The 26,607-nt window shown below is 42.1% G+C and overlaps 1 protein-coding gene across 1 annotated transcript; it reads left to right on the forward strand.

Moving 5' to 3' along the window:
• Positions 1–391: 391 nt before the first annotated feature.
• Positions 392–25,385, forward strand: HSPBAP1 (HSPB1 associated protein 1). The gene is made up of 8 exons (XM_009640839.2): positions 392–404; positions 980–1,165; positions 6,630–6,814; positions 10,981–11,117; positions 14,267–14,438; positions 22,074–22,157; positions 24,508–24,618; positions 24,828–25,385. The coding sequence occupies exons 1-8, from the start codon at positions 392–394 to the stop codon at positions 25,383–25,385; spliced, it is 1,446 nt and encodes a 481-aa protein (XP_009639134.1).
• Positions 25,386–26,607: the final 1,222 nt, after the last annotated feature.

Below are 26,607 nucleotides of genomic sequence, written 5' to 3' on the forward strand. Positions count from 1 at the left end.
TCGTGCATGCCAGACCATAATTTGACCCCTAAACAGAGTAAATGAATTGGTTGGTTTGCTTTAAATGAGCTGCTAGGAATCATGGGGAACCATGTGTGTTGATTCAGTATGTTAAATCTTAGGCATTATACGGATACAAATTCTGGATGAGTTAGCTTCAATAGAGGTTAAAATAATGAATGGATGTTTTTATGATCTGGAGTTGTAGTCCACTGCTTCAGCTCTATGGAGCTGTTATGTTATTTTAAAAAAAAAAAAATACCAGGTTTTCATTCTCAATGTGTCCCTAAAGAAAAGTTGTTCTGGAAGTGTTGAGTTTATTCAAGGTTGCCAGCATTTCAGCTTGACAGTTTCAGTAGGGCATGTAAATCTCTAAACAGCAAAGGGGTAAATGGAAATCTCAGGTTAGTTTGGTTCTTGGATTGGCACAATTTCCTTTTTCTAAAATTTTGTAGATGAAAAGGAAGTTTAAAACGCTTTAAAAATACCTGCTGGTTTGGTTACGCTGACATTTCTTGGCTTAAATCAAATGCGTAGGAGCCTGGTTTGCCATCTCTGACAGTGCTCTACACTTCTTGGAAAGAATCCCATGCAGAAAGACTATTACTCATAAAATTTATGTTCTCTAAACTCTGGACATTATTCATAAGGTTTTTTTATTGTTAGCCTAATTCTAAACAGTTTGGCTGCAGTGCTTTATTGTCTAAGCTACAAGTGAAAATTCTAAGCACATGCCTATTTTATTTTTTAACATTTTGTGTGGTATTACACTGCTTTAAACTTTAATTTAGTGTAGGAATGTTCTTTCAGTGTTTGAAGGAGAAATTTGACTTAAAAAAATCTACAAATATAGTAAGAAAATCAACCATAAACAAAGGAGGTTGTGGTTCTTAATGTTTCCTATGTGGTGGGAGGTGATAGGTAACACTTCATGTATCATAAATCATCTCTCTACAGCTGGGTTTTTTTCCTTACATAGGTGAAGATGTCAAACCGTTTACTCCTGGGAAAGCCAAGGAAATTGTGATGTCTCTACAGCAACCTGCAGTCTTCTGTAACATGGCTGGCGACTGGCCAGCCCTGCACTGGAATGCGAAATACCTTTCTGCGCTGTTGGATGGGAAGACAATCCAGTTTAGGCTAGGTCTGAAGACAGTGGATTTAGGTGAGATTGAGGAGGACTGGTGCTACGTGTCACAAGTCTTTTTTAGGTTCTGCAATCCTCTGCCTCTCCGTTATCACTGTTCACTCTCTAGTGTGTTACTTTTCACCACAGGCTTTGCTTTTAGGGTGCTGGGTTTGGCCAACAGTGGAACTCTCCTTTCTCTTTCTTGTGTGTTTATTCTTAGTGGGAAGTCTGGTGAGTCGTTGGTCCTGGTCTTTTACATGATTCTGGTGTTCATGTGAGCTGAGCTTCCATATCCACAGACCTGAGTGCATTAAAAAATTAGCCAATTAACTGGGCTATCTTGTTGTGGTTTTTTTAATCTGGATAATGGTGATAATTCTCACCTTCCTCTCAGAGGTTTTATAAGACCATGATTATTTTCAATACTTTAAAGTCCTATGATAAAAGATGCTATAGAAGTATAAAGCATTAAGAAAATTGCTTGACTCCAGTACAATAATCTCACCTCTAACCCTCCAGGTTCGCTCAGACATCTAGGAACACGCCATGCGCTTGATTTTAAATACAACAACTCCATTTTGGTCTGTAGCCACGCAATACTAGTCACAGTCTATCCATGGCCAGAGTTTCATACCAGGGAGGGAAGATGCAGGAAACATGCTCCGAGGCAGCAGTCTGGTAGACGCTTTAGAGGTTCCAACCACATACCAAAATACATTTTGCCGTGCACTTTCTCCCTTTTGCCTAAAGTATCTTGTCTCCCTTCAATCCTGTTGGTTTTTTTTTTTCCTAGGCCAGACAAATCCAGTTCTTAAAAAATGTTCAGTATAAGTAATGTTTTTTGGACCTCACCTAGCTGTTCTTTCTGCACTCTTCTAACGTTCTTCAGTTGGACCACCTTTTTCTTGCAATACAGGGTCTGCCCAAAGACTCCAGATGAGGGGCTGCCAGTTCCTCTGGAAGTGGTAGGATTACATCACATTATCTTACTTAACAACACTGTGTTACTGACCATACTATTTCATGTTCAATTTTTGCAAGGGAAGTGGTGAAACAGAAAGAAGCATTAGAGGGAAAATGCTTGGCATTTCAGGATTTCAGAGCATTTTACCAGCATGGATTAATGACTCCTGTGCCATTCCTGGGAAAAAGATGTTATTTATTCACTTTCTACAGATGGGATAACTGAGCTGTAGAATTAATATGTTGGTATACATCTTCACAGCAATATCCCTGTAGTTCAATAAGGTATCAGCCACTTCTTGCGCTACATGTAAAAGGCATCCCATTGCCAAGAGGGAAGAAGTTGCATATATATGCATATATATGACATTTTCCTTGATACCTTGTTAATATATCTGCGTTGTAATACACAAGACTTACCAGGTAAAAGGATGGGTTTGTTCCTAGTTAAGTAGTAGGCACTTTTGAGAGCCAAATGGGAATTCCAGCTGGGAAAGCTTCTGATGGGATTGATGGAGTGTTATGTAGCTAAGTGATGGATTGATGCTACCAACTAAGTAGATAAGAGTCATCACTTAACAATAACTTGTATTCACTAGGATGTAGAGTGGATTTAAATTGGAATTTGTATCTTGAAGTTGCATCTATCTGTATTTTGCTTTTTCATAAAGGCATCAATCCCTAGGCAGCAATCGGTTTGTCTCCAGGAACCTCCATTATATGCTAATGTGAGCTAGAAATGGGTAGAGCCTTCAGGGGTTATATTGTAACTGAATGAGACCTGTGATGCTATAAAAAATTTGCATTGTAAGGATATATTAGTGAAGCCATTAGCCAAGCCATCTCAGAGTCTGAAATAATGTAATACATTTCACGTGCCACTGTCATTTGGAAGATGGTTGATCTCGCTCTTGTGTGCTTAACATCGCTTTTCAATGAGGCCTGCTCTTATTGTCGTTCATGCTAACTTTCCCAGATGAAACGGAGGCAGTGATGCGGTTAGAGAAAGCAACAGGAGAATACAACTAAAATTGTATTGATCTCTCTGAATATTCCTCCCATGTTTACAATAGATTCGTTGTCTTAAGGCTAGATGGGACCACTCCTGCCACTGAGTTAGAAACGTATGCAAGAAAGAAACTGTTCTCCTGCTTGTGGGTATGTTTTGGTGTCACTCTGAAATGACTGCTTCAGAGTTTCTGAGATGATTTAAGCCATGAGGTTCATCTGAAAGGTCCTAAATAATTTGAGACCTCTTACTATGACAACTTCTCATCTAACTTTAGTGCCAAATCTGCAGCCTCGGGGAAAAGGAGGGGAGGGGGGGGGCAGGCATTCCCAAACTTAATATAAAAAACTGAGAACTGCAAATGGGGCAACTTAGTGGAAGTTGCTTGGATTTTATATTTGCTTTTCTTGCTAGTTTGGAACTTCCTGAGGCATATGGATGTGGAAGGCGCATCTGAAACATGGAAATTGTGGGAGCTAGCAGTTTTATTTGTGTGAATTATCTGTACCTACCTAAGGTTGTGTGTTTGATAGTATTCTGTCGGATTACACAAGATAAACTGTATGTGTCCATAAAAGGGGAAAAATACAATCAGAGGATTAAGCATTGACAGAGATACCTCCAGAGAGAGTACCAGCATTCATTACAAGAACAACGAAGGTGCTATTAATCAAGAAATCCCTATCCATCTAGTTCCAGCCACGCTAAAAGATTTATATTTCTGAGATGAGATAGAAGGGTGGAGAGCAGCTATGGATGTTAAGTTTCTGGCAGAGAAAATGCAGCATTAGAGCCCATCTATCTGATGGCTATGTGGAACACGCTATCAATTTCAAAGGAAGAAGAAAGCTTACACAAAACTGACTTCTGTATGCAGACGTTTCCTATTTTGACTGTTTTCTCTGGTTGTGTAGTAAAATGAATAAACAATGAGTTTACTGTGAAGAAGCTGGAGGGAGCAAGTGGTTGTTATGCTGATCAGTTATGAGTCACAAGATCTCTGAAGCAAGTTTCTCATAGAGATGCTGGATAGAGCTGATGCTGTCACACAGTTGGATAGAAAAAGGTTGCAACTTGGCCATCTGCCCAAGAGGTTCTACTACGAAGGATGGTGAAAGAATTCAAGCTTCCGAGGTTTGATAGAGGGACTGAAAAGGTGGCTATGAACTCAGTACCTGAACAGGAGGTTGCAAATACAATACAAATGCCATATACATCAGATAAAGCTGAGATTTGAGTTGGTTATTGGAGTTGGATGTGGATGGCATATTTTTTGGTTTGTGAGTGTGCATATGCTTTGTTGTAGTATTGGCTATCCCTTACTTGGATTATTCGTTTAAATAATTTTAATTCCCCAGCAGCTGTAAATAGACACTTGGTTTTCTTTTAAGTTTAAAGAAACGGAGGAGACGTTTCACTTGCATTCTTACTGGAGCTTTAGGGTATTTACTAAGGCTATTATACTTTTTTTCCTACACTTCCCTTAGTATACATTGCAAACACTATCTTTCTGAGTGGAACAGAATTTGGCATCTGTCAGGACCAGACCTTAACTAAGGAGGGGAGCTGCTTCCTCCAAAAAGCACTCTCTCCCTCCCTCTGGTTTCAATCTGTGGCATTAAGTGGGAGAGAGGAGGACTGTCATGCCTTCAGATACCATGGCATCAGGCAGCACTGGTAGCTTACTTCAGACTTCTTATGTGGTTAATCTACAATTTATCAATTACAAAACACCTTCAGCTTCTAGTCATTACATGTTAGCAAACTGGTTAATAATGTTCTTGCTTTCAGCTGCCCATAGCTAACATTTTCACCCCCATTGCAGTTCTACAAATCCATCTAAGCAATCTGTCTAGATTGTCCAAATATGTTTTTTATTACTATTTATTTTTCCATAAGCATCCACACCTTGGTACTGAACAGTTTATAAATTAAACCAAGAACCCTACCTTAAGGAGATTATATCCTAGAAGATAGTCTTGCCTTTCATAGTTGGATTTTTTTAAATAAAGCTCAAAGTAAAATATGCTGTGAGGTAGAAAGAGCATATTTCTTGCCTTTAAAACACTTGCTTCTGAGTTATCTTGGAAAATAGGCAGTGTCCTAAGCACTCTTTGTTCTCATCAAAATAGTACAGATATTGAGCCACCTTCAGCAGTGCTTCTGTCTTTTATCTAATTTTTCCATCAGACCATCTTTTAGTAAAATGATGTGCATTGCATTAATGACTGGGTATCAGGAGAGGGCATTGGGCTGCAACGCAGTCAGGGAATCAGATATAGGGGTTTTTAGTTATTGCAGGTGATTTATACGTCTTGTATGCAGTTCTTAGGTAGGGAGCCCTTCTGCTGCACAGACCCAGGTTACAGACTGCTGAATAGCAGGGCTTATCTGACATCTTTAGTTAATGAATTTGATAAGTGAGGGAAGGAAAACGACTACCCAGGCTACTATAATGGAAAATGGCAAAATGATAGTGATAAAGATTTGTAAAAGCTGTTCTCCCACCCAAAGGGAATTAGAACAAATGTATGAGACTCTATGGGAATAGCTGCAGTAACAAACTGGGAGCGGTAAGGAGCAAAGAGCTGGTGCTGGACAACAGCGAAAGAATCCAATTTCTGAGCAGCTCTGTGCAAGTTACACAGGCTAAATTGCAGCTCCCTCCCTGTCATTCGTGCAGGCTGCAGTCATTTTTTCCCAGTAGTAGTTATAGTAAAGTAATATTTTTTTTTAACATTGGATAAATCTCTTTGAAGCTGGCACAATTAGCAGCTGTGGGAAATGAAGATCTCCAATTAACCACAATTAAAGTATGCTGTGATGTGGGTTATCTCAGAGGCCTTCCAAGTAGCCTGACCTTGAGCTGAAAGGCTGTATCAGTCAGCCTGACCAAAGCATGACGGGAGCAAAACACTGCTGGTAAATACTTCTTATGTCTGCCAAGGAACACTGCAATATGCTTTTGTCAGTCCCAAGTGAAAAATAAGGATACACGGCATTTTAGATGGATCATTGGCACGTGTGCGGCTCCATAATTTGCTTCCTATGCATTACTGTGCTGATTTGGTTATTGCTTTAGAGAAAGAGAAAAATGAACATGTCCATCTACGTAAATCCACAGAGACAAAGTAAAAGGTACACAAATACTTGCGTGCACATTCGCAGCTCACACTTAAGAAGGGAGATGAAGCAAAGGACAGGCTCTCAGCTGTTTAGGGAACTTGGGTTTCCTGTGCTGAAGGGTGCCTTGCATGTGAACGACGGTAACTACGGGTGTGCTCTTACCTCACAGCAAGTTCAAGGTAACAGCCAATTCACTTAAATCTTAATGAAAAAGTAATAGTCTCAGACTTTAATTATGAGTTAGCTGATGAGAACGATTTTATTGACCAGAGTCAAGCCACCTAGTCCCACTTTGTATCTCATGTTGCACTTAACCAGAGCTGAGAGAGAAACTACATATTATTTTTACTGGTTCTGTGCTCAACGCTCATGTAATATTTGGCTTTTCTTTTGTTGCTGTAGTTCCCCAGTTTGAAACCGGGTGTAGCTACGTGAAGGCTACACTTGAAGAGTTTTTGGCTTGGAGTTGTGGGCAGCCTTCCTGTCTCTCTGGACCATTCAGTTGTTACGAGTACTCCAAATATTGGGCTTACGCCGACTACAAATACATTGCCAAGGTGTTTGAAGACAAGCCAGAAATTTTCCAGGTAAAACACTAATATTATCTCTTCCTAGTTTTAATCATTGCAAATTATCTAGTGTAGCTTCTGAAATCTCTGCTGCTATCCCCTCTCTCTGCTCCTTTGGCCATTTATTTTTAAAAATTTTGAAATAAAAACTATTGGCGCTCAGGTTAACAAAGAACTAATACCAAGTGGCAGCCATCTAAAATTCTGAGTCTCTTTATATACTTAAAAACAACACCACAAGTGACAAAACCAGCTACCAGATTGGCAGCACTGCCCTTCCCATTTAGGCCGGCACCATTTTGTGGCTGGGCAGGCTTGGAGAGCCACAGGGTCATGTGTGTGACCTCTGCAGCTGTACACCTTCCCTGCCCCTCTGCTGAAGGTATGGAAGTGAGGTGGGAACAGGGTCTGGAGGTGACAGGCAGCCAGCAGGGTGTGGGGTGGGGCCGGGCGGCCGGCAGGCTTGGCCGGTTCAGAACTTGAGACCCTGCTGCTGCCCCAGATCTACCTTGTACCCGAATGATACCCGAATTAACAGCTCTGCTCAGGAGAGAGGGTTTGATGGCATGGATTCACTTACAGCAACAAGGCTGTAACATGATTTCGCACCATGTTTTGCCTTGTGGCTCATTTTCACAAGCAGCACAGTTACTGCCCTTAATATATTTAGATTAACTGTTTGTGAGGAGGAGAGATGCTGAGTCTGGGATTATTACACCTTGATTGTCTCTGGAGGCAGTAAAATACATGAAGTAACCTGTCCATGGAAGTACATAGTCTATGGTAATTTCCAAATGCAGGTATTAAGACACCTACCTGGGGTATTTTTTATTTTCTCCATGTGTGTCTGCTATTTCAATGTATTGATTCATCTACAGTCCTGCTACTTCTCCTTGCAAATTGTAAGAGGACAAAATTAAGGATAACTATACAAAAGGTGTATTTTTTCAAAAGATATAACGAAAGAATAGTGAATGAAGCCTTATTCATTTCTATACTTTCAAATGTGAAGGTGGAATCATAATTCCCTGCAAATGCTGTGTCACTGGGATGAACTGATAAGCCCCCTCAAATTAATTATTTCCTTAGAAAGCATTTCCCATGCTCCTAATGTGTATTTTTTCTTTTATATCGATAAAATTAGTTTTTTTCAGTTATCAGTCTTGTTTCGGACTGTCGCCTTTCCTGTTGTTCTGTGGCTCAGAAGGTAAGGTTTGAGGACAGAGACAATCCTACCTTTCTTCCACCTCCCTTCCTAAGCACACTGAAACGCAACCAGGATCACATAAACATGGGCTGCACGACTCTGGTACTGGGTTGTGTTGTTTGGATGAAGTTGGGAGCTCCAGGGATGTTTAGGGCTTCCCCAGATCTTTGAGTGACTTCCTCTAGCTGTGGTCCTGCCTCGGTCTTCTCTCTTTCTGCCTCAACAGACAGCATTTTCCTGCGTTCTATGGCACAACATAATAGCAGCTTAGAAAACCTGAATAGCCTGCTGCTTCATTTGGTCAATAAAAACACACTTGAAGGAAACAACCATTTTCCTACCTCCTTCTTCCCCTTGCCCCCATTCAAGAACAAAATTGGGGTCCCAGGAATTGCATTTCTATGCAGGTGTCACGCCGCAACCTCATCACCTGACCTATAACAAGCAACAGATTGTAGTGCAATTTTAGAATAGACACACGTAATGGTTATGCCGTGGATTTTTTTTTAAAGCAGAATCTGGGAAGGAAAAAATCGATGGTGTTATGCAAGCAAATATGGTGTATGTCATCTGCCAGTTTCACAGGCATGGGAGTGAAATGCATCCATCAGTTCCAGACTCATATGGCTTTTGAAACACTGCTATACAATTTATACCAGCCAAGAGAGTTCTTTGTAGAAATTCTCTTCCATTCTTGTGTGAATTTGATGATAACCCCTTTTTTCTTTTCAGATTTTATTTAGATTTACGTAAGGTGATTTGAAGGGGAAAAGAAGGCCAACTGCACTGTTATTTATAGTGATTAATAGGGCCATTTAGAAGTTGTTTGAAATTTAGATTGCACTGTTTATCATTTACAGTTGTGTGGGCTAAGGTAATGATTCCATTATTCTAATCTATGAGCAGTATCTAGCATCTTACATTTTTTGTTCAGTTGATATTTCATTACAGAATTTGAGATATAAATCAGAAGCAAGATATATGCATGAAGTTTAAATAGAAATGAGACCTTTTATAGTGACATACGGGTACAGATTAACTTCATTATAAGCAGCAAATGAAATAAATATAATTCACAAGTAATGTGCCATCTGTTATGGTTGGAACACCTTTTAGTGCATTTCTTCTTGCTGTGGCTTTTTATTGTAGGAAAGGAACCCACTGTGACAAGATTTCAGTAATGCTACCAGTTCCTTTTCAGTTCATTGGTTAAAAACTATTTTACCCATAATCGCTTCAACTATTTACTACAGCTGCAGCATTTTCAAAAAGTTCTTTTATATTGATTATGTGTGCTTTCTTTCCACTTAAATTGTAAAAAAATACAAAAACTATTTAGGTGTGAGATTACAGTGTAGAGATGGTGTTACGCTTAACTTTATCACTGAAATAGTTGTATTGGATTTTAAATTTTATGGCTGCTGAAATCTACAGGAGCAACTTTGTCTTTTTGATTTTTTGCTGCCTTTGACATATGTTTATATTACACTTCTGCATTTTTTCCAAATGATATCTTTAAAATCAATAACTCTGAAATTCAAAATCTTTAGCAACACCTAATATTTGGGAAGGCTATCACTCATTTTGAGGGTTTCTTGATACAGAGTCATGGTGAAGTCATCCTTATAATAATGTCTAGCTGTAGTTTTCCTCATCCATAGATCTTAAAAAAGGATAGTCATCCACCTGTCTGCAAGCAGCTAGCTTACATACTTAAATTAGGAGGCTAGGCTCCTATTTTCTCTTTATAGACAGCGGAAGGAGAGAGGGTTTTCCAAGGCGTGATTGAGAGCACTTTGACAAGAGCAGGAGCCAAGCCTAAATTAGGTTCCTAAAGTTAGGTGATGTGAATGACCCCAAAGTGCTTTACTGAAACAGAACAAAGACCGTTATCTTCCTTTTCAAGATAGGAAAAAAAAAAGCTCAGAGATGAAGTGATTTGCCTGAGACCATCAGGAAGCCAGGAGTTGAATCTGTTTCCTAAGGCTGAGCCTGGGGCTCCAGCCAAAAGGCACCAGTATCTCTGGCCAGTATAGTTCAAGTGCTCTCCAATAAACAAATGATCGGGCCCTGCAGGTGGCGGGGTGAGCTACAGAAACATGGGAGAGCTTTATCCAAGCTATACAGAGCCATCCTGCAAACCCCTTGAACTATCTGAAAAATACTTCACAGTTCCTCGTTCCAGCTGTCATCCCCAAGGGATTGCCTGTGGGAGGCTCAATGGACTGGAAAGCTCCAGGATCACGTTCATAACACGTGCATACCTGTGCTGCCCTTTCTCACCATGTAACCGAGTTGTTTTAAGTTCACTGCCTCTGCAGCTGCAAAGGCAAGAGAAGAACACGTCCATTAAATAATAAGAAACTTTAAAAAAGCATCATACCCCTGGGTCAGAGATGGGGTAAAGTCTGCGTTTCCAGAATACATGGGGAAAGCTGAGACAGGAGCAAAGGGAGAGCAAATATGCCACGTGGCTTATCAAATTGCTTTGGAAAGGGAACAGGGACTTTTCCTTCCTTCCTTTCATTCTTTTTTTTTTTTTTAAATGCCATATATCAGAATTTTTCTAAAAGCAATCCTGAGCTTGAGTGGATGGTTGAGAGTAGAGAAAGGGGAAAAAAGTGTTTGAACAGAAGGAAAAGAAGCCATGTGTGGCCACAAGCAGTTGGGCAGTCCTTCTGCAGAGCGAATGGGTAACTTGAGTGATATGAAAGACTGGGATGAGAACTGGAGACAGAGATCTGGGAGGTTGTATAGTCAGAGAGAAAAAAAATAAAGAGGAAGAAATGCTGCTAGAGAGGAGAATTTTGGAGGAAGGGGCACAGGCTATGCATGCGGAAACCCCATGAAGGAGCAACAGCTCCAGTGGATAAAGAGCGACTGAGCAGTGGAGGGAGAAGAAAAGAGACTCGGAGAACTGAGGGTAGGATGTGAATCGCTTCAACAGCTTACATAAATAACCTTTTCATTGCTCTAGGATATAAGGTGGTCTGACTTTGGTTTTCCTGGAAGAAGTGGAAAAGAGAGCACGCTGTGGATTGGTTCTGAAGGAGCAAACACCCCCTGCCATTTGGACTCCTACGGCTGCAACTTAGTGTTGCAAGTACAAGGAAGGTAACAAGTGCATATACATACAACAAATACAGAAGAAAGCTATACTGTGCTATAAAGTTAGTGTTGGACTTTTGGGTATTAATTCTAGGTCCTGATTAGTTTAGTTTTCTGAGCTCTCAATGAATAGGAAATGGCAGAGCTTCAGGGGGTTGGAGTTTGGCTGGGGCACGGAGATAACGCAGTTTTATTTTCTTCTGTTTGAGGAAGATCTTTCCTGATCTGTGTGTGATGTGGTCCAATAATAAACATTTTAATCTTCCCAGTAGTTATGAATTCAGGAATTTGAGATTAGGAGATAAAGAGTTAAAAATAAAAAGCCCAGAAACAGAATAGGAATAAACTACTTTAGACTTTTATGATATTCTCTGTGCAATAGCCTCTAATAGCCTGCTAGAATTAATTTTAAAGGGGAACATGAGGGTGGGAGCAGCCAGCTGTGAGCAAAGTTGAAAGGGACACTTGAGCACTTGAGGCTCCAAGCTAGTTTTGGAGCATGTGGCTTTGTCGCTGCATCTTTCTGCCTGTTTGCTTGCTGTCTTTTTTTTCCCCCCCATTCTTTGTTTTTTCACCCTTCCTTGCATATTGGCCTTGGGGGGGGGTTGGTATCTATTATTGCTAGAGTAATGCTAGAGTAACAAAACAAGTAGCATGCTTTTTTTTTTAGGTTTGATAGTATATAGTGGAAGGAATAATTTGCCAGTGGGATTTTAATGTGATTAATTACTCTGACATTTTATAGAACAGTAAAATTATGGTGGTCTTGTGATTAAGGTGCAGGACTGGGAATTGGGCAATGCTGGCTTCTGTGCTGGGCAGTGCCACAGGTTGACTGGCTTTAAGGCCTGAGGCAAATGAATTTGTCATCATCTTATCTGTAAGAAAGGTAACTGTTTAGCTCTCAGGCAGGTTTTCATTCATGTTTATAAACAGCCTTGAGATCCTTGGGTGAACGTTCAGCAGAGACACTCTGGAAGCCCCTCAGCACTGTGCTTTGCTGCAACCAGTCCTGCAGACTTCAGTAAGCGTTAGGCATTGAAGTCCTATCGTGTAAACATATTTAGGAGCCAGAAATCTCACTGGAAACCATGAGACTTACATGCCTAAATATCTTCTAAGGAGCCACCTAAATACTGGGTATACTAAGTACAGTAATCTAGCAGACCTGATACCTGCCCTGCCTCTTTGGTCTCTACCTTCAGGTGTTGAACTTGAGCCAGAGTTCCAGCGTCAGGCAGCAATTTTACCTGCCTTCCCAAGACACTTCCTTCCCCTCTGGGAGAACAAAATCCTTGTTCCTCTCAGGGAAGGAAGAAATGTAAAGTTTCTGCATGGCCTGAAAAGACAAAGTTATTTTCCTCTTCAGGGCAAAGCCTATAAATAGATTGCAAACTTCCACAAGCTTGTGAATCCTGTGCTTCTTCAGAGCAGAAACATTCCCTTTTGAGACTCACAAACAAGACAGGCTTTGTAACAGAATACAAGCTTATGCTAAACTTAAATAGATTTGCCTTTGCAGGAAAGCCAGGGATGACTCCGTAGCCTTTGTTGCTATCTTGAATTTCCTCCTTGCATCCCTCGGGCTTCTTAATTTTTTGCTTCATGATATTGCTTTGTCATAAGCCTGCAGGATTAACCCATGAGCCTCCTAACCTAGTAATTCCCTGCCCCTTCAGAGGCTTTAGCTTGGAGAGCAAAATAAAGTTGCAATAAGACTTGAGTTTCAGAAGAACTACTTTTTGTGCTTTCACCCAGCAGTAGCTTTGGTAATTACCAAGAAATGTCAGCGGCCGATGGCACTTCCATCTGTGCCGATTTCTGCAGTTCTGGCTATCCTGCTATTCCTATCTCTTATGTTTTTGTGCCATTTGGCTGCTCTTCTCCCATTTTGAGATCTGTGACTTAGAACTGACAACCAGAAGCGGCAGGCAAAAAGAAAGAAGTGAGTACCAAAGAAAGGAACAAAGAGAAAAGATCTCACTAAAGTCTGAAACAAGAGGAGAGCTGTTCAAATTGTCCAACTGTGCTGCAAAGTACTGCCTTTACTTTTCCATTGCCTAGCACATGGGTCACTTGTACTGATTGTCTGGCACCTCTTAAGTGTAATAAATTCTCCCTTTGTGTATTCCTTCCTGGTTATTTCCATCACCTAAAGTACTGCCATATAAAACTCCTATTTCTAAATAACATATGTACCTGCTAAGATACTTCATTTATAGTACCCATAAAACTGGCACCACCAGTTCTGGCATATTCCTTTTTCTCTCTTTGATCTGGTCTGTGTAAGTGAAATAGAAGCATTAGCTCCTGAGGACGAGGTCCGTGTCTCAGCCCTGCTTGGCCCCGCACTGCAGCGTGTTGCCCCGCTTCTTTGGGCGCAGAGAGAGCAACCTGGAGCACGAGTGCCCCCATGAGCAGGACAACCCTGTCCCGCTCCATCTGGGCATTCAGTCACGCCAGTGAGTTCTTAACCCCAGTGACCCACGTAAGCCACATTTTCATCATGTGGTACTGATAACACAAAAACCCACAGGTGTTTCAGGGTGCTTATGTTTATGAATGTCTCTGGTTTTTATTTATGCCGTCTGTGGCATAGGAGCATCAAGGTGAGTTTTACTGGGAATGAGGGGTTTGTGACTACCAGCCAAATAAGTACTGTAGGGGAAGGTAGGAGACAGAAGATAATGTCCATACCCCTTTCCTGTTACCAGTGTAAACGCACAATGCCCTCTTTTTAAAACAAACACAGGTACAGCATTCAGTGAATGAAAGTCTGTCGTCTCTAACAAAACTATTTCCTCTGGTTTATAGAGCAATTTCTAATGCTCTGAGCATCTGTAAATGCTGCCTGTTGCTCTGTAAAAGGGAGGAAGGAGGAACCAGATGGAAGTGCTTTTTTTTTAAAATTTTATTTTATCTGCCTTTTAAAAATAATTTGCGAGAAGCTGTAAATCTTTTCAGTTAAAAAATTAAAAAGTGGAATATTTTAAAAACACTTTTAAGAGACAGCCTGTAAGCACTGCCTGTGTTCTCACTGCGTAGGAGATTCACACAGCGAGGCAGATTTATGTTTTATTGAAAACCTTGCTACTGCCTTTAGTTCTTTGCTGTAACTGACATGCACTGAATACATTTTTATCTTCTATTTTCAGGAAGAGATGGCACCTCTTCCCACCTGGTGACACCAGTTTCCTTTATCCCACCAGGATCCCTTATGAGGAATCCAGCATATTCAGCAAAGTCAACGTTGCCAACCCTGATCTGAAATGCTTTCCCAAGTTTAGGAACACAACAGCCCATGTGGTTACACTCAGTCCAGGGCAGGTACAATTCACATTCGAGCTTTACATTACTTTAAAGATTCTAGTAAATTATTTAACTGGCTAATTAAGGGCTAGGAAATCTTAACAAATTGACTGTGGAACTGCCCTGCCGCTACAGTCTGCACTCAGGCTTGATACATTTCTCTCAGCATGGGAATTTTCTTTGCTCACAGTTATTTTACTAGCCTTTTTTTGTACAAAAACCACAAACATTTGGAGAGTTACTTCAATCGGCTGCCCAATTCCATCACAGTTCTTGCAATCACCTCCAATTTGTCTGCTTTAAAACTTTCTTGAACAGTACTCCAACCTGTCTATGCTGAAACCAGTACGTTCCATAAAATGTGTTTGATTAATGAGCATGTAGAGCCAGCAGAGGAACTCAGATTTTGACAGTGAATAACCTTCACCAGGGAACATTGGCCCAACTTGTTGCTTTAATAGCAGAGTATTATAATGATGATACTTGCATTTAGAGCACACACCATCCAGAGGTTTCACGGTGCTTTACAAGGATGTGAGGGTATTATTAACCCTGTTTTACTGAGAAAGTTCAGTTATAAGTGCCTGCCTTATAGTCACACATGCATTCAGCAGCAGCATGAGAGTAGGGCTCAGGAGTCTTAATTCCTAGCCTTCTGCCTTAAATAGTGTCCTTCTTTATTTAATCAACATGGTCTGTATTCGGAGTCTGAATACCCTTTTTCGTTTGTTCAGCAGCGCGTGTCCTTGTAAAGCACTCCTGTGCATCTCAAACTGTCAGGCCTTGCCAAAGGAATTTTGTAACATTCATTGCTCCGACTGCTTAAGACAGTGGAGTTGCCGCTCGTAGCACCTTTTCACCCTTCTCCTACCAGACATTGTCACCTCTCTTGAACTGCCAGCTCAGCAACTTGTGCGAGTCCTCCCTTGCCCTTAGCTGGCAAACCCAGCTGCTTTCAATAATTGAAATAACAGATTTTTGCTAATCTAGCTAATTTTAAGGAGGCAGAGTGAGGAGCACTCCTGTGAATGAGTGAGATGGCAGAATGGAGCAAGATAGTAGTTTCCAACAAGAGGATGATATCTATCAAACTGGGAGGAGTATGCTTTTCTGCTGGTACAGCTGCAAATGGGGAACCTGTGATCATCCTTCATTGTTGGCACTACATTAGCTCCTATTCATACTCGTAAAGCAAATAATTAGTTTTGCATTCTGCAGTTTGTAAGGTTGCAGTGTTCAATAATTTAAAGCACAAAGAACAAGTTTTTACTATTGATAAAAATGCCATATCCATTCAGCTCTGCATTATCCATGATCCCCAACACTATTTCAATTTATAATCTCCTTTGGAATGATCAAGTATGGTAGTGAACCTTTAATATGATCTTAATTTTAATTAGGCTTAAAGCAATTACAAGTTAATCTTGCTAGGAATAAAGATCTTGAGCTGGCTGAGTAAAACAAGTTGTCTGCATTGCCATGAAGGAGATACTGTTTGGATTTCTGGGGAGAAAGTAATGTAGAGGCAATGATGGAGCAGTGAGGTATTGCCTTTATCCATTTTATCAGCGCCTTTTGGGTGGTGCTTTCCAGCATTTCATCCAGAAGCTTATGGGGCAGGTGACTGGGGACTGCTGCTGTTCGATGGAGAGGAAAGGAATGACCTAGGAGAACTCCTTTGTTAACAAGGGAGAGGATCCTAAATAATAACAATCTTGATACGTGCTTAGCGTGGTTTAATGTAGAATTAATAAAATTACTGCAGAATTTGCAGCCAGCTTTATCTTGTGATGATACATAGCATCTCCTCTCCTTCCCAGAGGGTACACAGAACATTTTGGATTAGATATTGTAACAACAGAAGATTGAAAAATAAAGACAAAGGTGTTCTTAGGTATTCAGGAGAGCAACTGCATGTAGGGTGAGTGCAGCTTTGAATATCAAAAACTTCATGTGTCTAATGCCACCTTCTGGTCGTTGTTTGCTACAAGCCATTTTTCTACACCCATTTAAGGCTTTAAAGCAGAATTCCTCCCTATAACATTGTATGAGTGCACAATGCGTACTTCGATTGCATCCTTTGTGCCCTTTCACTGTATCGTTCAGAGGTGAATCTCTGTAACAAATTTAGGTAGTTGGCTGGGGCTTCAGGTTTTATATGGTTTCATCCTGTACTTGACTAGTGGCTGTGGGCTGAATTTCCGCAGAGGTCTTAATGCAACTTCTGGTTATACATTAGTGATCTGTTCTCGATACAAAAAAGATGACATCTAGATATCTAACTTATTCAAATAGACAGCTGAGTAGTTTTAGGGTTCGCGGCCATACATGACTATATCGATAAAGTTACAAGCTCAGGTTGTATCACAAATGTAGGGACTCCTTATAAATATTGAGATCTGGTCACCTATGCAATGGTTGCAAGTCTGAGTGGTAAGTATGGAGCAGGAGGTTGACTGCTGGTGGATTTATGCTCAGAGGACTAGTGAGTTTTCACCCAAAGCATTAGTATTTTGTTTTATTTGTTCATAAATTCTGCAGTATTTCTAGTAACACCTTGACTGTTTTCACAAATATACAAGTACTGCGTAAAAGATTGCAAATGCGGCAAAACACATCTGTTCTAGTATCTTCCACCCCACGCTCTGGGGTGTTAAGAGAGTTAGGGCAAGATCTGCTACCCTCAACTTAAACCCTGTCCAGGACAGATGTCCTGTCTGCCACCAGTGGGAAGAACTGGCACCTCTACGAGGCGATTCATCCTCCCTGTCTTACACAATTACAGCCCTGCAGGAACATCCATCCCATCTTGTCCTTCAGCACAGGCTATAAAAGAAGCCTACGCACATAGATGCTTAACTTTTTTGATGATTAAAAATAGGAGAGATGAATCCCGCCTGAAAATGCTAGCAAAAAATGAGATGCTATACAAAATCATTGATCATTCTCTCCTCTGCCCCACTTCTCACCAGCTTCTTGCTTCCTTCCTGCTCACTAACGTGATTGTTCTTAACCCATCTTCCTCTTAATCCATATCACTAGATAACAGTAAAAAGATGAGACAGCGCATCTCAGCTGGCCTGACACGTGGGGTTCCACACATCTGAGCTCTTAAGGCAAACACCTTGTACACTGGGGTCCCGTGAGCATCCCTGAGCAATGCCATTCCCTCTCACGCTACCCCAGACAGGAGGGGCAGTGGAGACGGGACCCATGCTGCTACAGGCAGCACCCGGCTGCCCTGCTGCCCGCTCCCCATGTCCCAGGTGCAGGCTGGAGCCAGAGCGGCTGCAGCACAGCTCTAGACACCAGAGGTGCAAGGAATGGCCTAACGGGGTTACTCTCAGAGTCACATCGAGTCCGAGAAGGATGCTCCCTTCCAGCCTCGAAAAATATTGCCACAGTACAGGAAGAGCAATTTAAAAATTATCAGCACTACTGCTTACTGTCTCTCACTGTAGCCTGCTGCCCAGCAGCTTTCCTCTGCTTTTCTTGCCTGCCTTCTGAAAGTCTAAAGAAACACATCTCAAACTCCATCTGTGTCCCCGACTAGAGTTATCACTAAGTTCCTGCGTATAGCTGCAAGGTTTTCTCTTTCTGTTCTCCTGCTGCAGTGACCTAGCACACCGTGGGATCCTGCTTGGCAGCCAGAGCCCCCGACAGCGCAGGCAGACCTCCGACTTCTGACCCAACCCTGAGCAAGCAGAAATCTTCATGAAGTCAGGGAGGGATTTCTCTATGTGCCACCTCTAAAGAAAAGGGGTGAGAACTTCAGGTTGGGCTTGAAGTGGGGAGCAGCAGAACAGGCAGTCTTAATAATCAAGAAAAATTAAAAAAAGGTGTTGTAGTAAGTCAGAAAATGCAGTAATCAATTTTTAAAGGCAATAAAATGTTCCAGTTCAAAGTATATAAACTATTTTTTTTAAAAGGGTTTGCAGTGAAAAACAGCTTTTGTTGGAAAAGAGTGTAAGTGATTTTAGTTAAGGAGAATTCAGAGTTGTCCGCAGCACTATGCAGAATAGATGACTGATAATTCAGTTTGGGGGAAGGAAGAGGGGATTTTCATGCAGGAGACTACAGAGCTGGCCCCAAGTCACCCCATAGGGAAGGCACTGTTCACCATGGCAAACAGCCCAGCTCATCCTCTAGACACCATCTCAGAAGAGACAGAGAATTTGGGGATGAAAACACCACTCAGCCCGCAACACACATGGGGAACGCCACGAGCGGACAAGCAGCCGAGCAAACCAAAGGTGGAAGCTGCCAGTTCCTGACTCTACTTTTCCACCTCTTCCCTGAGCTTCCCTCGGTCCCTTGCCTGGGTCCCTACGGACATGGCACAATAACAGCCCCGCTCCCTTCCCGTTCATAGTGCTTCTGCCCGGGGCTGTGCCCGTGTTTCTGCTGTGGGTGGCCCTGGGCCCTCTGCTTCAGTGGGTGGGAAGACTCAGCTCAGGAGGGAGGGAGGGAGGGAAAGAAGCACCTTCCTAGCACCAGGGCAGCCAGGCACCGGACGGGACGGAGCGTGGGCTGGGGTGGCAGCGCTCCCATGAGTGAGTTGGCCGTGCATTTATTTATTTTATTTTTCATCGCCAGGGGTAGAAGCAGCTCTGGGATTTACTTGGGTCCCTCCACAGTCCCCCATCTTTTTCTTCCCATCACACTGGCATTCTTTGGTCATTCCTTTTCTTGTGCATTTACCCAAATACCTTTTCCTAATGAACAGGAATTCTTGGTATAATATTTCACTTCAGGGTATTCTCTCTTTTTGAAGCAATTCCACCTTTGCCCTACCTTTGCGCCGTATCAAGTTAATCATGTCCACTGAGAATTTAAACCTGTTCTGTTCTCTGTGCTGTACAAGTCTTCAGCATTGCTCCACTTGCTTTCCCAACTGTTCTCTTGGTTTCTTTCCTCCTGTTACAGACTAGAATTTCATTTTATCTTTTCTGGGATTGCTGTCCTACTTTGACTTCATCTGCTATATTTGCCTATCACTAGCCTAAATATTAAAATTATCTGACTGGTTGCTGTTTAGATCAGTATCTTCCCAGCCCACAAAGCCAGATACATTCTGTAGAAAGCAGGCTAACACAAAATTCTCTCTTAGCTTGGAATAGTCCTGTCTTGCTTTTGCACTTCACATTTTCCCTGTAAAATGTTTGCTGCATTTGTGTGTGTGTGTTATTTCACTGTGGTTTACTTTCACATTTCCTATTGTATATTTATAGGTGCATTTCAAATGTAGCTAAATCTGTGTCCCATATTTGTAAACATATGGAAGTCTGCTTTATTGTACTGTGGAATTCATAGTTGGGGGGTGAGGTTTTGATTTGGTTTTGTTGCGGGGTTTTCTTGCTTCTAGTTTGTAAACCTAGAAGAATACTAGTTTGTAATGGTAGAAGATTCCTACTCTACTCCTCTCTTTGCTGGATTATTTTTTTGGTCGTCTGTAATTTCTGCTGCTCCCTTGCCAGCTGTATTTTTTGGTTTAAATTACTTCTTTCCCCCATTTCTTCGTCTTCATTAAAGTTCTAGTCCTTTTGCTTTTTGATAATTTCAGTGTTCTTGCTGCCATAAATCCTTACTTTAACAAGTATAAGCTTGCCCAAAAGTAAAGAGGGAGAGCAAGTATCTCTACGGTACCCGTTTTGCCTCTTTGAGTCACAGCTCCGTAGCTCCTCTATAAATTGCATCAGCAGACAGTGCCAGCTGTTACTACCCTTAACCTGTTGGCAAGTAAAATCTGATTAGTCTCTCCAAAGACCAAGTTCCTCCTCTTTGATTTGAAAAGACTGGAATAGTTGGGGGGTTTTGTATTTTCCTTCTAGCTGTACCTCCTCTTTCCAAAGCAATTCTGTCTCAACTTTGCACATGAATCATGTTGAACCAACATGTTCCATTCCTCCTTTCCATCTTGGTTTTTCCAGGCAACCCCTCTTAACCGACACATTTATATGCTTCCCTTAATTTGCCTCTTGCTTTTGCTCCCTTGCTACATACTCCCTCTGCACCATACCCCGATTCCCTAGCGTCTTCATCCACTTCTCCAGCACGTTGGCAAGCTCACTCTTCCTACGCAAGTCTCACAGTAAGGACCCTGTTGGTGGAAGCAGCTGCTTACTCCAGCAGCTATGCCTTCTTCTGCCGTACACGAAGATTTTCCAGGCTTCATCATTACACCCTGTCATTTGGATGGCACCCAGATTCTTTAACAGAGTGCAACGTAAGATCCCCTATAGAGCAAGCTGAGTGGGTTTTGTACGATTCTGCCTTCAATGAAACATGGGCAAACACTTACTAACAGATAAAACCATTGCAGCTAATGCAACTGCACTTTTCATTTAAAGTGTAGATTTCTATGATAAAAACACTGCTCTGAAACTTGTTCTGTGTAGAAAACATGTTTTGGCTTCAGTCTGTGTAGGGTTTTGTACAGTTTCAGATGTCAGGAACTAATGGGTGTTATTTTTTAAATAATGGCCCTCCACAGACTGACTTCCTTCTCTGTTTTGTATGCTGTACTGGATTAAAGTACAATTTCCAAATGTTTTTGACCTTTCGAGAGCCAATGCTTTTTTTGTTTGACTTAAATTGAAACCTACAGAGAACATTTTGTCCTGTGGCCCAGAAATGACTCTGCTCCGACGGTCCCATAAGCCAGTGTTTGCAGGCCTAGGGCCTCAGCCATTGTTTCCTACACAGACATTTTCTCATTAGCCATGTTTTGATATAATGAAGCACAGGGCTATCGAGGTAGCAGAACATTCTTTTAAGTAATTTGTGTCTACCAAGAAAAAGAACCGTCTGCAATTCAGACACAGATCATTGCTTTACTTTCTCCATTCTGAAGTGTATATTTTTATCCGTCTCTGGCCATTTTTATTCCCTGTCAAAACCCATCTTTTATGCTTTTCTTGATAGCTCAATGTTAATCTAGTGTTCAGTAATCTGTAAAGCTTGTACTATATCATCAAAACAACATTAATGTCTTTGTACCATAAAAGCCATGGGTTAGAATCAATTTTATGTCACAGCTATCATCCTGATATAGTTGCAAAGCTCTGATCTAAACTAGATTGTCATGATCTGGGACACCTTCTTTTAAAAGCCTCTCTACTAAAAGTGACAAGTTTAATACGGGTGAGTATTTACCAGAATTAAAGCTACCTATTGTTAATCACCTAGACGAGCATTAGGATACCTGCTTTTTGGGGAAGCCAGCTGGCAGTCCTTGTAAAGGCGCTGGGAAGTCTGCTCACTTGGAAAGTCTGCAAAAGAATTCTTGCTTGGCTGAGACTTTCTCTGAAGCCCCACTCTGCTGCTACACCGGCTGCACTCCCTTTGTACAGCCAGACCTTGCTTACCTAGAACAGCTGTAAGGGTACAGTCCTGCTTCAGAAGAGATGGAGTTTGGATAAGAGGTAGTTCTGGATCATGTCTACTTCTTATATTGACAATATTGATACCATGGGAGGAGAGAGCAGGCATTTAAGTCTTGAGAAAATGCTCTTTAGAAGAAAGAAAGAAAGATCAGCACCCACCCCTATTCCTTGCCTCATTCGGCCTCTGCATCCCCCATCACCTTCATTAAAACACCTTATCTTTCTTCAAGCCTCTGCTAGTACCCTAACGCCATGTCTCTGATTCCAGGTCCTGCTCATTCCAAGGCACTGGTGGCACTATGTGGAATCCATTGACCCCATCACTGTCAGCATAAACTCTTGGATTGAATTGGTATTTTTCTTTTTATGTCATGGTGATGTAGCACTTCCATGTTTACATATAATATAAGGAGTAGGAAAGCCAACACAAATGATCCTGTCCCAGATTTGATGATCACATGTGACACTTTTGAGCAGTTTCAATGGTGCTTACATTTACATAGCATCTTTTCTCCTCAAGATCCCAGAAAGCTTTGCAGACTTTCACATTCTACTACCATCACTTGTCAGCCACCACTAAAATACAGTTGTGCTTTGCCAGTAGCACAACATTCAATTTAAGGTTTTTGCTAGAGAAAGTAGAGGGAGAAAGAAAGGGGGGGGGAAGCATCTCTGGCAAGAAAATGGTGAAGAGAACATGACCTGCGCAGAGAATGATGCCACTCAGAACTCATTTCCTACTTAGCTGCACTGAGTGGGAACTTTTGTAAGGATCAAAGCTGAAGCATTTTGTCCCCTGCCTGCCAGGTTCAGCCCTATCAGGTGTGCTGTATCTGGAGGCTGATGAGGGAAGAGCCCTTATAGGTTGAGTTTTTACTGAAGAACCTTCCAAGTTTTCAGATCTGAAGCCCAAATTCAGCAGAAATCACATGCAAGTTTACCTCAATCGGGCAAACAATTAAACACAAGCTAAACTTCTCATGTCCAATTTCTTATGGACTAGCTAGCTTTGTGCTGAATAGGGGATGACAAAACAGCAGCTTCATCTCAAGCACATGCTTACATGCAAAGCTAAATTAGAATTTAAATCAGATTAATGTGATAGGAGGGGGGGGTGGCAGAGGATTTTTGAATTTTCATTTCTCTGTGATAGTTTTCATTTGCCTGGAGTTGGATTTTCTCAAGTACCTAATTAATTTTCTTTTCCCCAGGCTTTGATTTTTCTTGCTCATGTTAACCAGTATGTATGGGATGGTTCCAGGGATATCATCTCAATGCTCCAGAAGGTTTTCTGATTCAAATTACTTTATCATTAATCCTCGCTTAATATAAAAAAGATCCTTTGAAATGGCCTGTGAAAGCCGCCTCACTAAAATACTTACTGCCTTTTTTTTTTTTAAACCTTTATTAGACTGGAAATCTGCAGGGGAACGAACACATGCGTTCAACTGCTGTTCAAAGACTACACGATACATTTCTTACACCAACATCAAACCAAACATTTGCAGAGTAGAGGAACTCACTTGAGTGTTTCCCTCATGGAGAAATTTTCCAGATGAGACTGTCTTTACAAAGGACAGCAGGCCGACAGCCCATACCAAGTTCTTATCTAGCCCCAAGTACAGTCAGGCTGCGTCCAGTGCCAGAGAAAGCACCAACAGTGTTCTAAAGCAACCATTTAAGCCTGCCTTAAACTTGAGCAGCCTTTGAGGTAATTCAGAGGAACTGGCTGTGTGCCCCGTGCTTGGAAAGACCCTGATGTCACCACACACACATGTGTCCTCAGGGGTGCCTCACAAATTGCCCGCCCCTGGAGGAGCAGGTGAGGACTGGATCAGTTGTGCCAGGCGGCCGGGTGGTGCATTAGCTATAGCATTTCTAGCTGTTCTTATGTGCTGCAAGGAAAAAAAAAAAAAATAGTGGAGCTAAACCCCATGGCTTTTCTGGTCATAAAAGTCTCTCAGAAGTCACCAAGATCCTGTCTGGTGACAGCGAGTGCCAGTAGTTGTGGATGGTATCGTGAGCAGAGGAGTGTTTGCTGCATCTTGTTAGTGAAGGACACAGACACTCCCCCTCCCCAAATATCAAAAGCTGCCATAAACAAGTGCAGCGTGGCTATCGCAACCCAAGTGAAAGTTACGTACAGAAATTATCCCTACAGCCGGTGGTGGCAGCACCGTTAGGTGTTGGGGCAATCCATCTATAAATTCTGACATGGGTGCTAAAAGACAACACTGAGAACATTTCCATTACCAAATCAAGCAGTTCTTGCTTGCAGCTGTTACCAGCTGCTTTCATACTGACAGATGTGAATCACGCCAACATTTATAGTCCTAATGAAACCATTAACTATATTGGCAAGACTTTAGAAGTTTAATTTGTTTTCAGCTGGATGTGAGCTACTCAAAGTATTCCTTGCTTCCTAACATACTCCCATGCAATCAGTACATCCCTGTTACTCAGCAGACCAGGATGAATACCAAGAGTGCAACACCTTAAATAATTTCTGCGCTGTTACGCACATGGGGGCTGTACGCATGTGTAGGAGCACCAGAAGTCTGAAGCCTTTCACTGACTTCACATACATGAGTATGGCTTTCAAACTAAGGCCATCCATTTAGTTCTTCCCAAGAACTTCCATGTTTCTGCAAAGACCCAAGCACTAACCTATTTCCCAAACACTTTCTGTTCCCTTGAGTCAGGATGCAGATCATGAAGCCCGCGTAGAAGAAGCAATAACTCGATTGCTGGTATGTGCCATAAAATCAGCAGAAAATCCCAGTGATGGAGATCTCTGGCTAAATCCCACAGAGGTAAGCCCTCTCTTGCTCCCATTATAGCAGTGATAACAGAGAATTACTGACATTTTGCTTAGCTCCCCCTGAGTCTTTCTGCTGCCTGAGAAAAATAATTTTACATTCCTTCCCTTCATGTAGCAAAAGTAATTCATGGAAGATAATCATGCAACCCTGAATTGAAACATGTCTCCTTTTAACTGAGTGTATCCTGGGTGTTTTCTTAGGTTGAGGCAACATCCCATGAAATCAATCTTCAGTACCTGAATAAAGCAGTGTCTGCATATTTCCAGTGTCAAAAGGCAAGCGTGTCACAGCAGGCACGTCCCAGCAGCACTGGTGCAGAGCAAAAGACAAGCGCCCCATGCAAGAGGAAGAAAAGGGATGCTGGCGGTGAACCGGAGGGCTGCGGATTACTAACCCATGAATTTGGCTTTCCAATGTTTAAAGCAGAAGAGTTGCAGAAAATACCTTTTGGGCCTCATCTTATTCAAGTTTTACCACAGTCTCAAGGAACAAGCTCGATGGGTGCAGTCGCAGTTGAAAGTGACGGTAGAGACAGTCTCCATGAAAATGAAGGAGGACATTTTGGAAAATTACACTGCGCCAGGAAGCAATTGGTAATGAGTAACGACTGTGGAACGCCTGCACATCAAATGGATTCAGACGGCAGTCCAAATGCCTCACAAACAGCCCTTTCCACCAATGATTTGCTGGACTGTTTGCTTAATCCACATGTCATCAGTTTAGTGGCTCAGCTGCTGTTGGACAGAACAAGAGTTTAGTGCCGGAGTGCTTTATCATTTCTGAAATAAAGAAATCAAATGGCAGACTTGTTCTGCGTGTTTAAGCTCAGTGATAATTGAATGTTTCATTTCAAATAATTTTTAGGTACCGACACAGTTAATGGTTAAGTGGCAGGTTGAAGTTGAGCTGAAAGAAGAATAACTGGTTAATGATGGCTGGGAAGAGAAAGGTGTGTTGAGTCAGAGCGCTCCTCAGCGTTACAAACAAAACAGAGCACACACACAGTTATAATCCCACCTTGTGTGGGGCGGATCTTTAAAATGTCCTACAGCTCTGAGCATCGGCTGGGGACCGCTGTGCAGAAATAAGCAGGCTCTGCATGTCAAGGGGTAGCAACACAGGCTGTAGTTCCTCCTGGATTAGGTTTGCTAGACCTAAACTGCCAGAAGGGGGTATGTCACGTTCTTGCAGGGGTTTCTTGTTTGGTTTTATTGTTTTTATTTTAAACTGGAACAGCCCAACTGTACTGACTGACAGCTTCAGTCTGAATACCCTCACTGCCCCGGGTACTGGGCAAACCAGCTCTGGTCTCAAGGCATCCCTCACCACAGCAGTGAATCCTGCAAGCAGCAGTCACGACAAGTGAATGTGGCTTAGCCGCACTGAAGAGCTTCTGCAGGACGTCATGCTTCACAGCCGGGGTCGGGACTAGAAAGCAGACCTGAGGCTAGACTGGCATTTGGTCCATGTCTACGTTCAAGTAATAAACTTGATTCATCCCCACAGGCACGGGGATTGCAGTTTGCACCTCTAGAGAGGAAGACTGATCCCAGCAGAAAGATCAGTGCTCTGGGCCTCGGGGTGGGCAACTTAAGGGGCTGAAGAGGCATGCCAGAGACACCGCGTTTGCTTGCACCCCTCCGCTGCCAAGGCTGGCCAGCTGGAGGGCTGAAAAAGCACTGCTGTCTGCTGTGCTGTCCTTCAGCATTGCCCTCCCCAGGGCTGGGAAGAGGCAGAGCAGCATCCCTAGTGAAAGCAGCACGGCTTGACGATAGGCTCGGAAGGTGGTTACATAGCAGAGGGGGACTAAGAGTGGGCAAAGGTAGACTGACTTACTGTGGACTGTAGCCCTTGACCACGTTTAAAGTAAAATGGTCAGTAAGTGGTCAGTTGACCACTTCAAAAATAGTAAGTTCAAATAAACCTAACCTCAGCCAAGAGGTACCACGCTCACTAATGCATCTACTTCCCTCCACAAAG

This window comes from Egretta garzetta, unplaced genomic scaffold (genome assembly GCF_000687185.1).
Source record: "Egretta garzetta isolate BGI_Z169 unplaced genomic scaffold, ASM68718v1 scaffold326, whole genome shotgun sequence".
NCBI classification, from domain to species: Eukaryota; Metazoa; Chordata; class Aves; order Pelecaniformes; family Ardeidae; genus Egretta; species Egretta garzetta.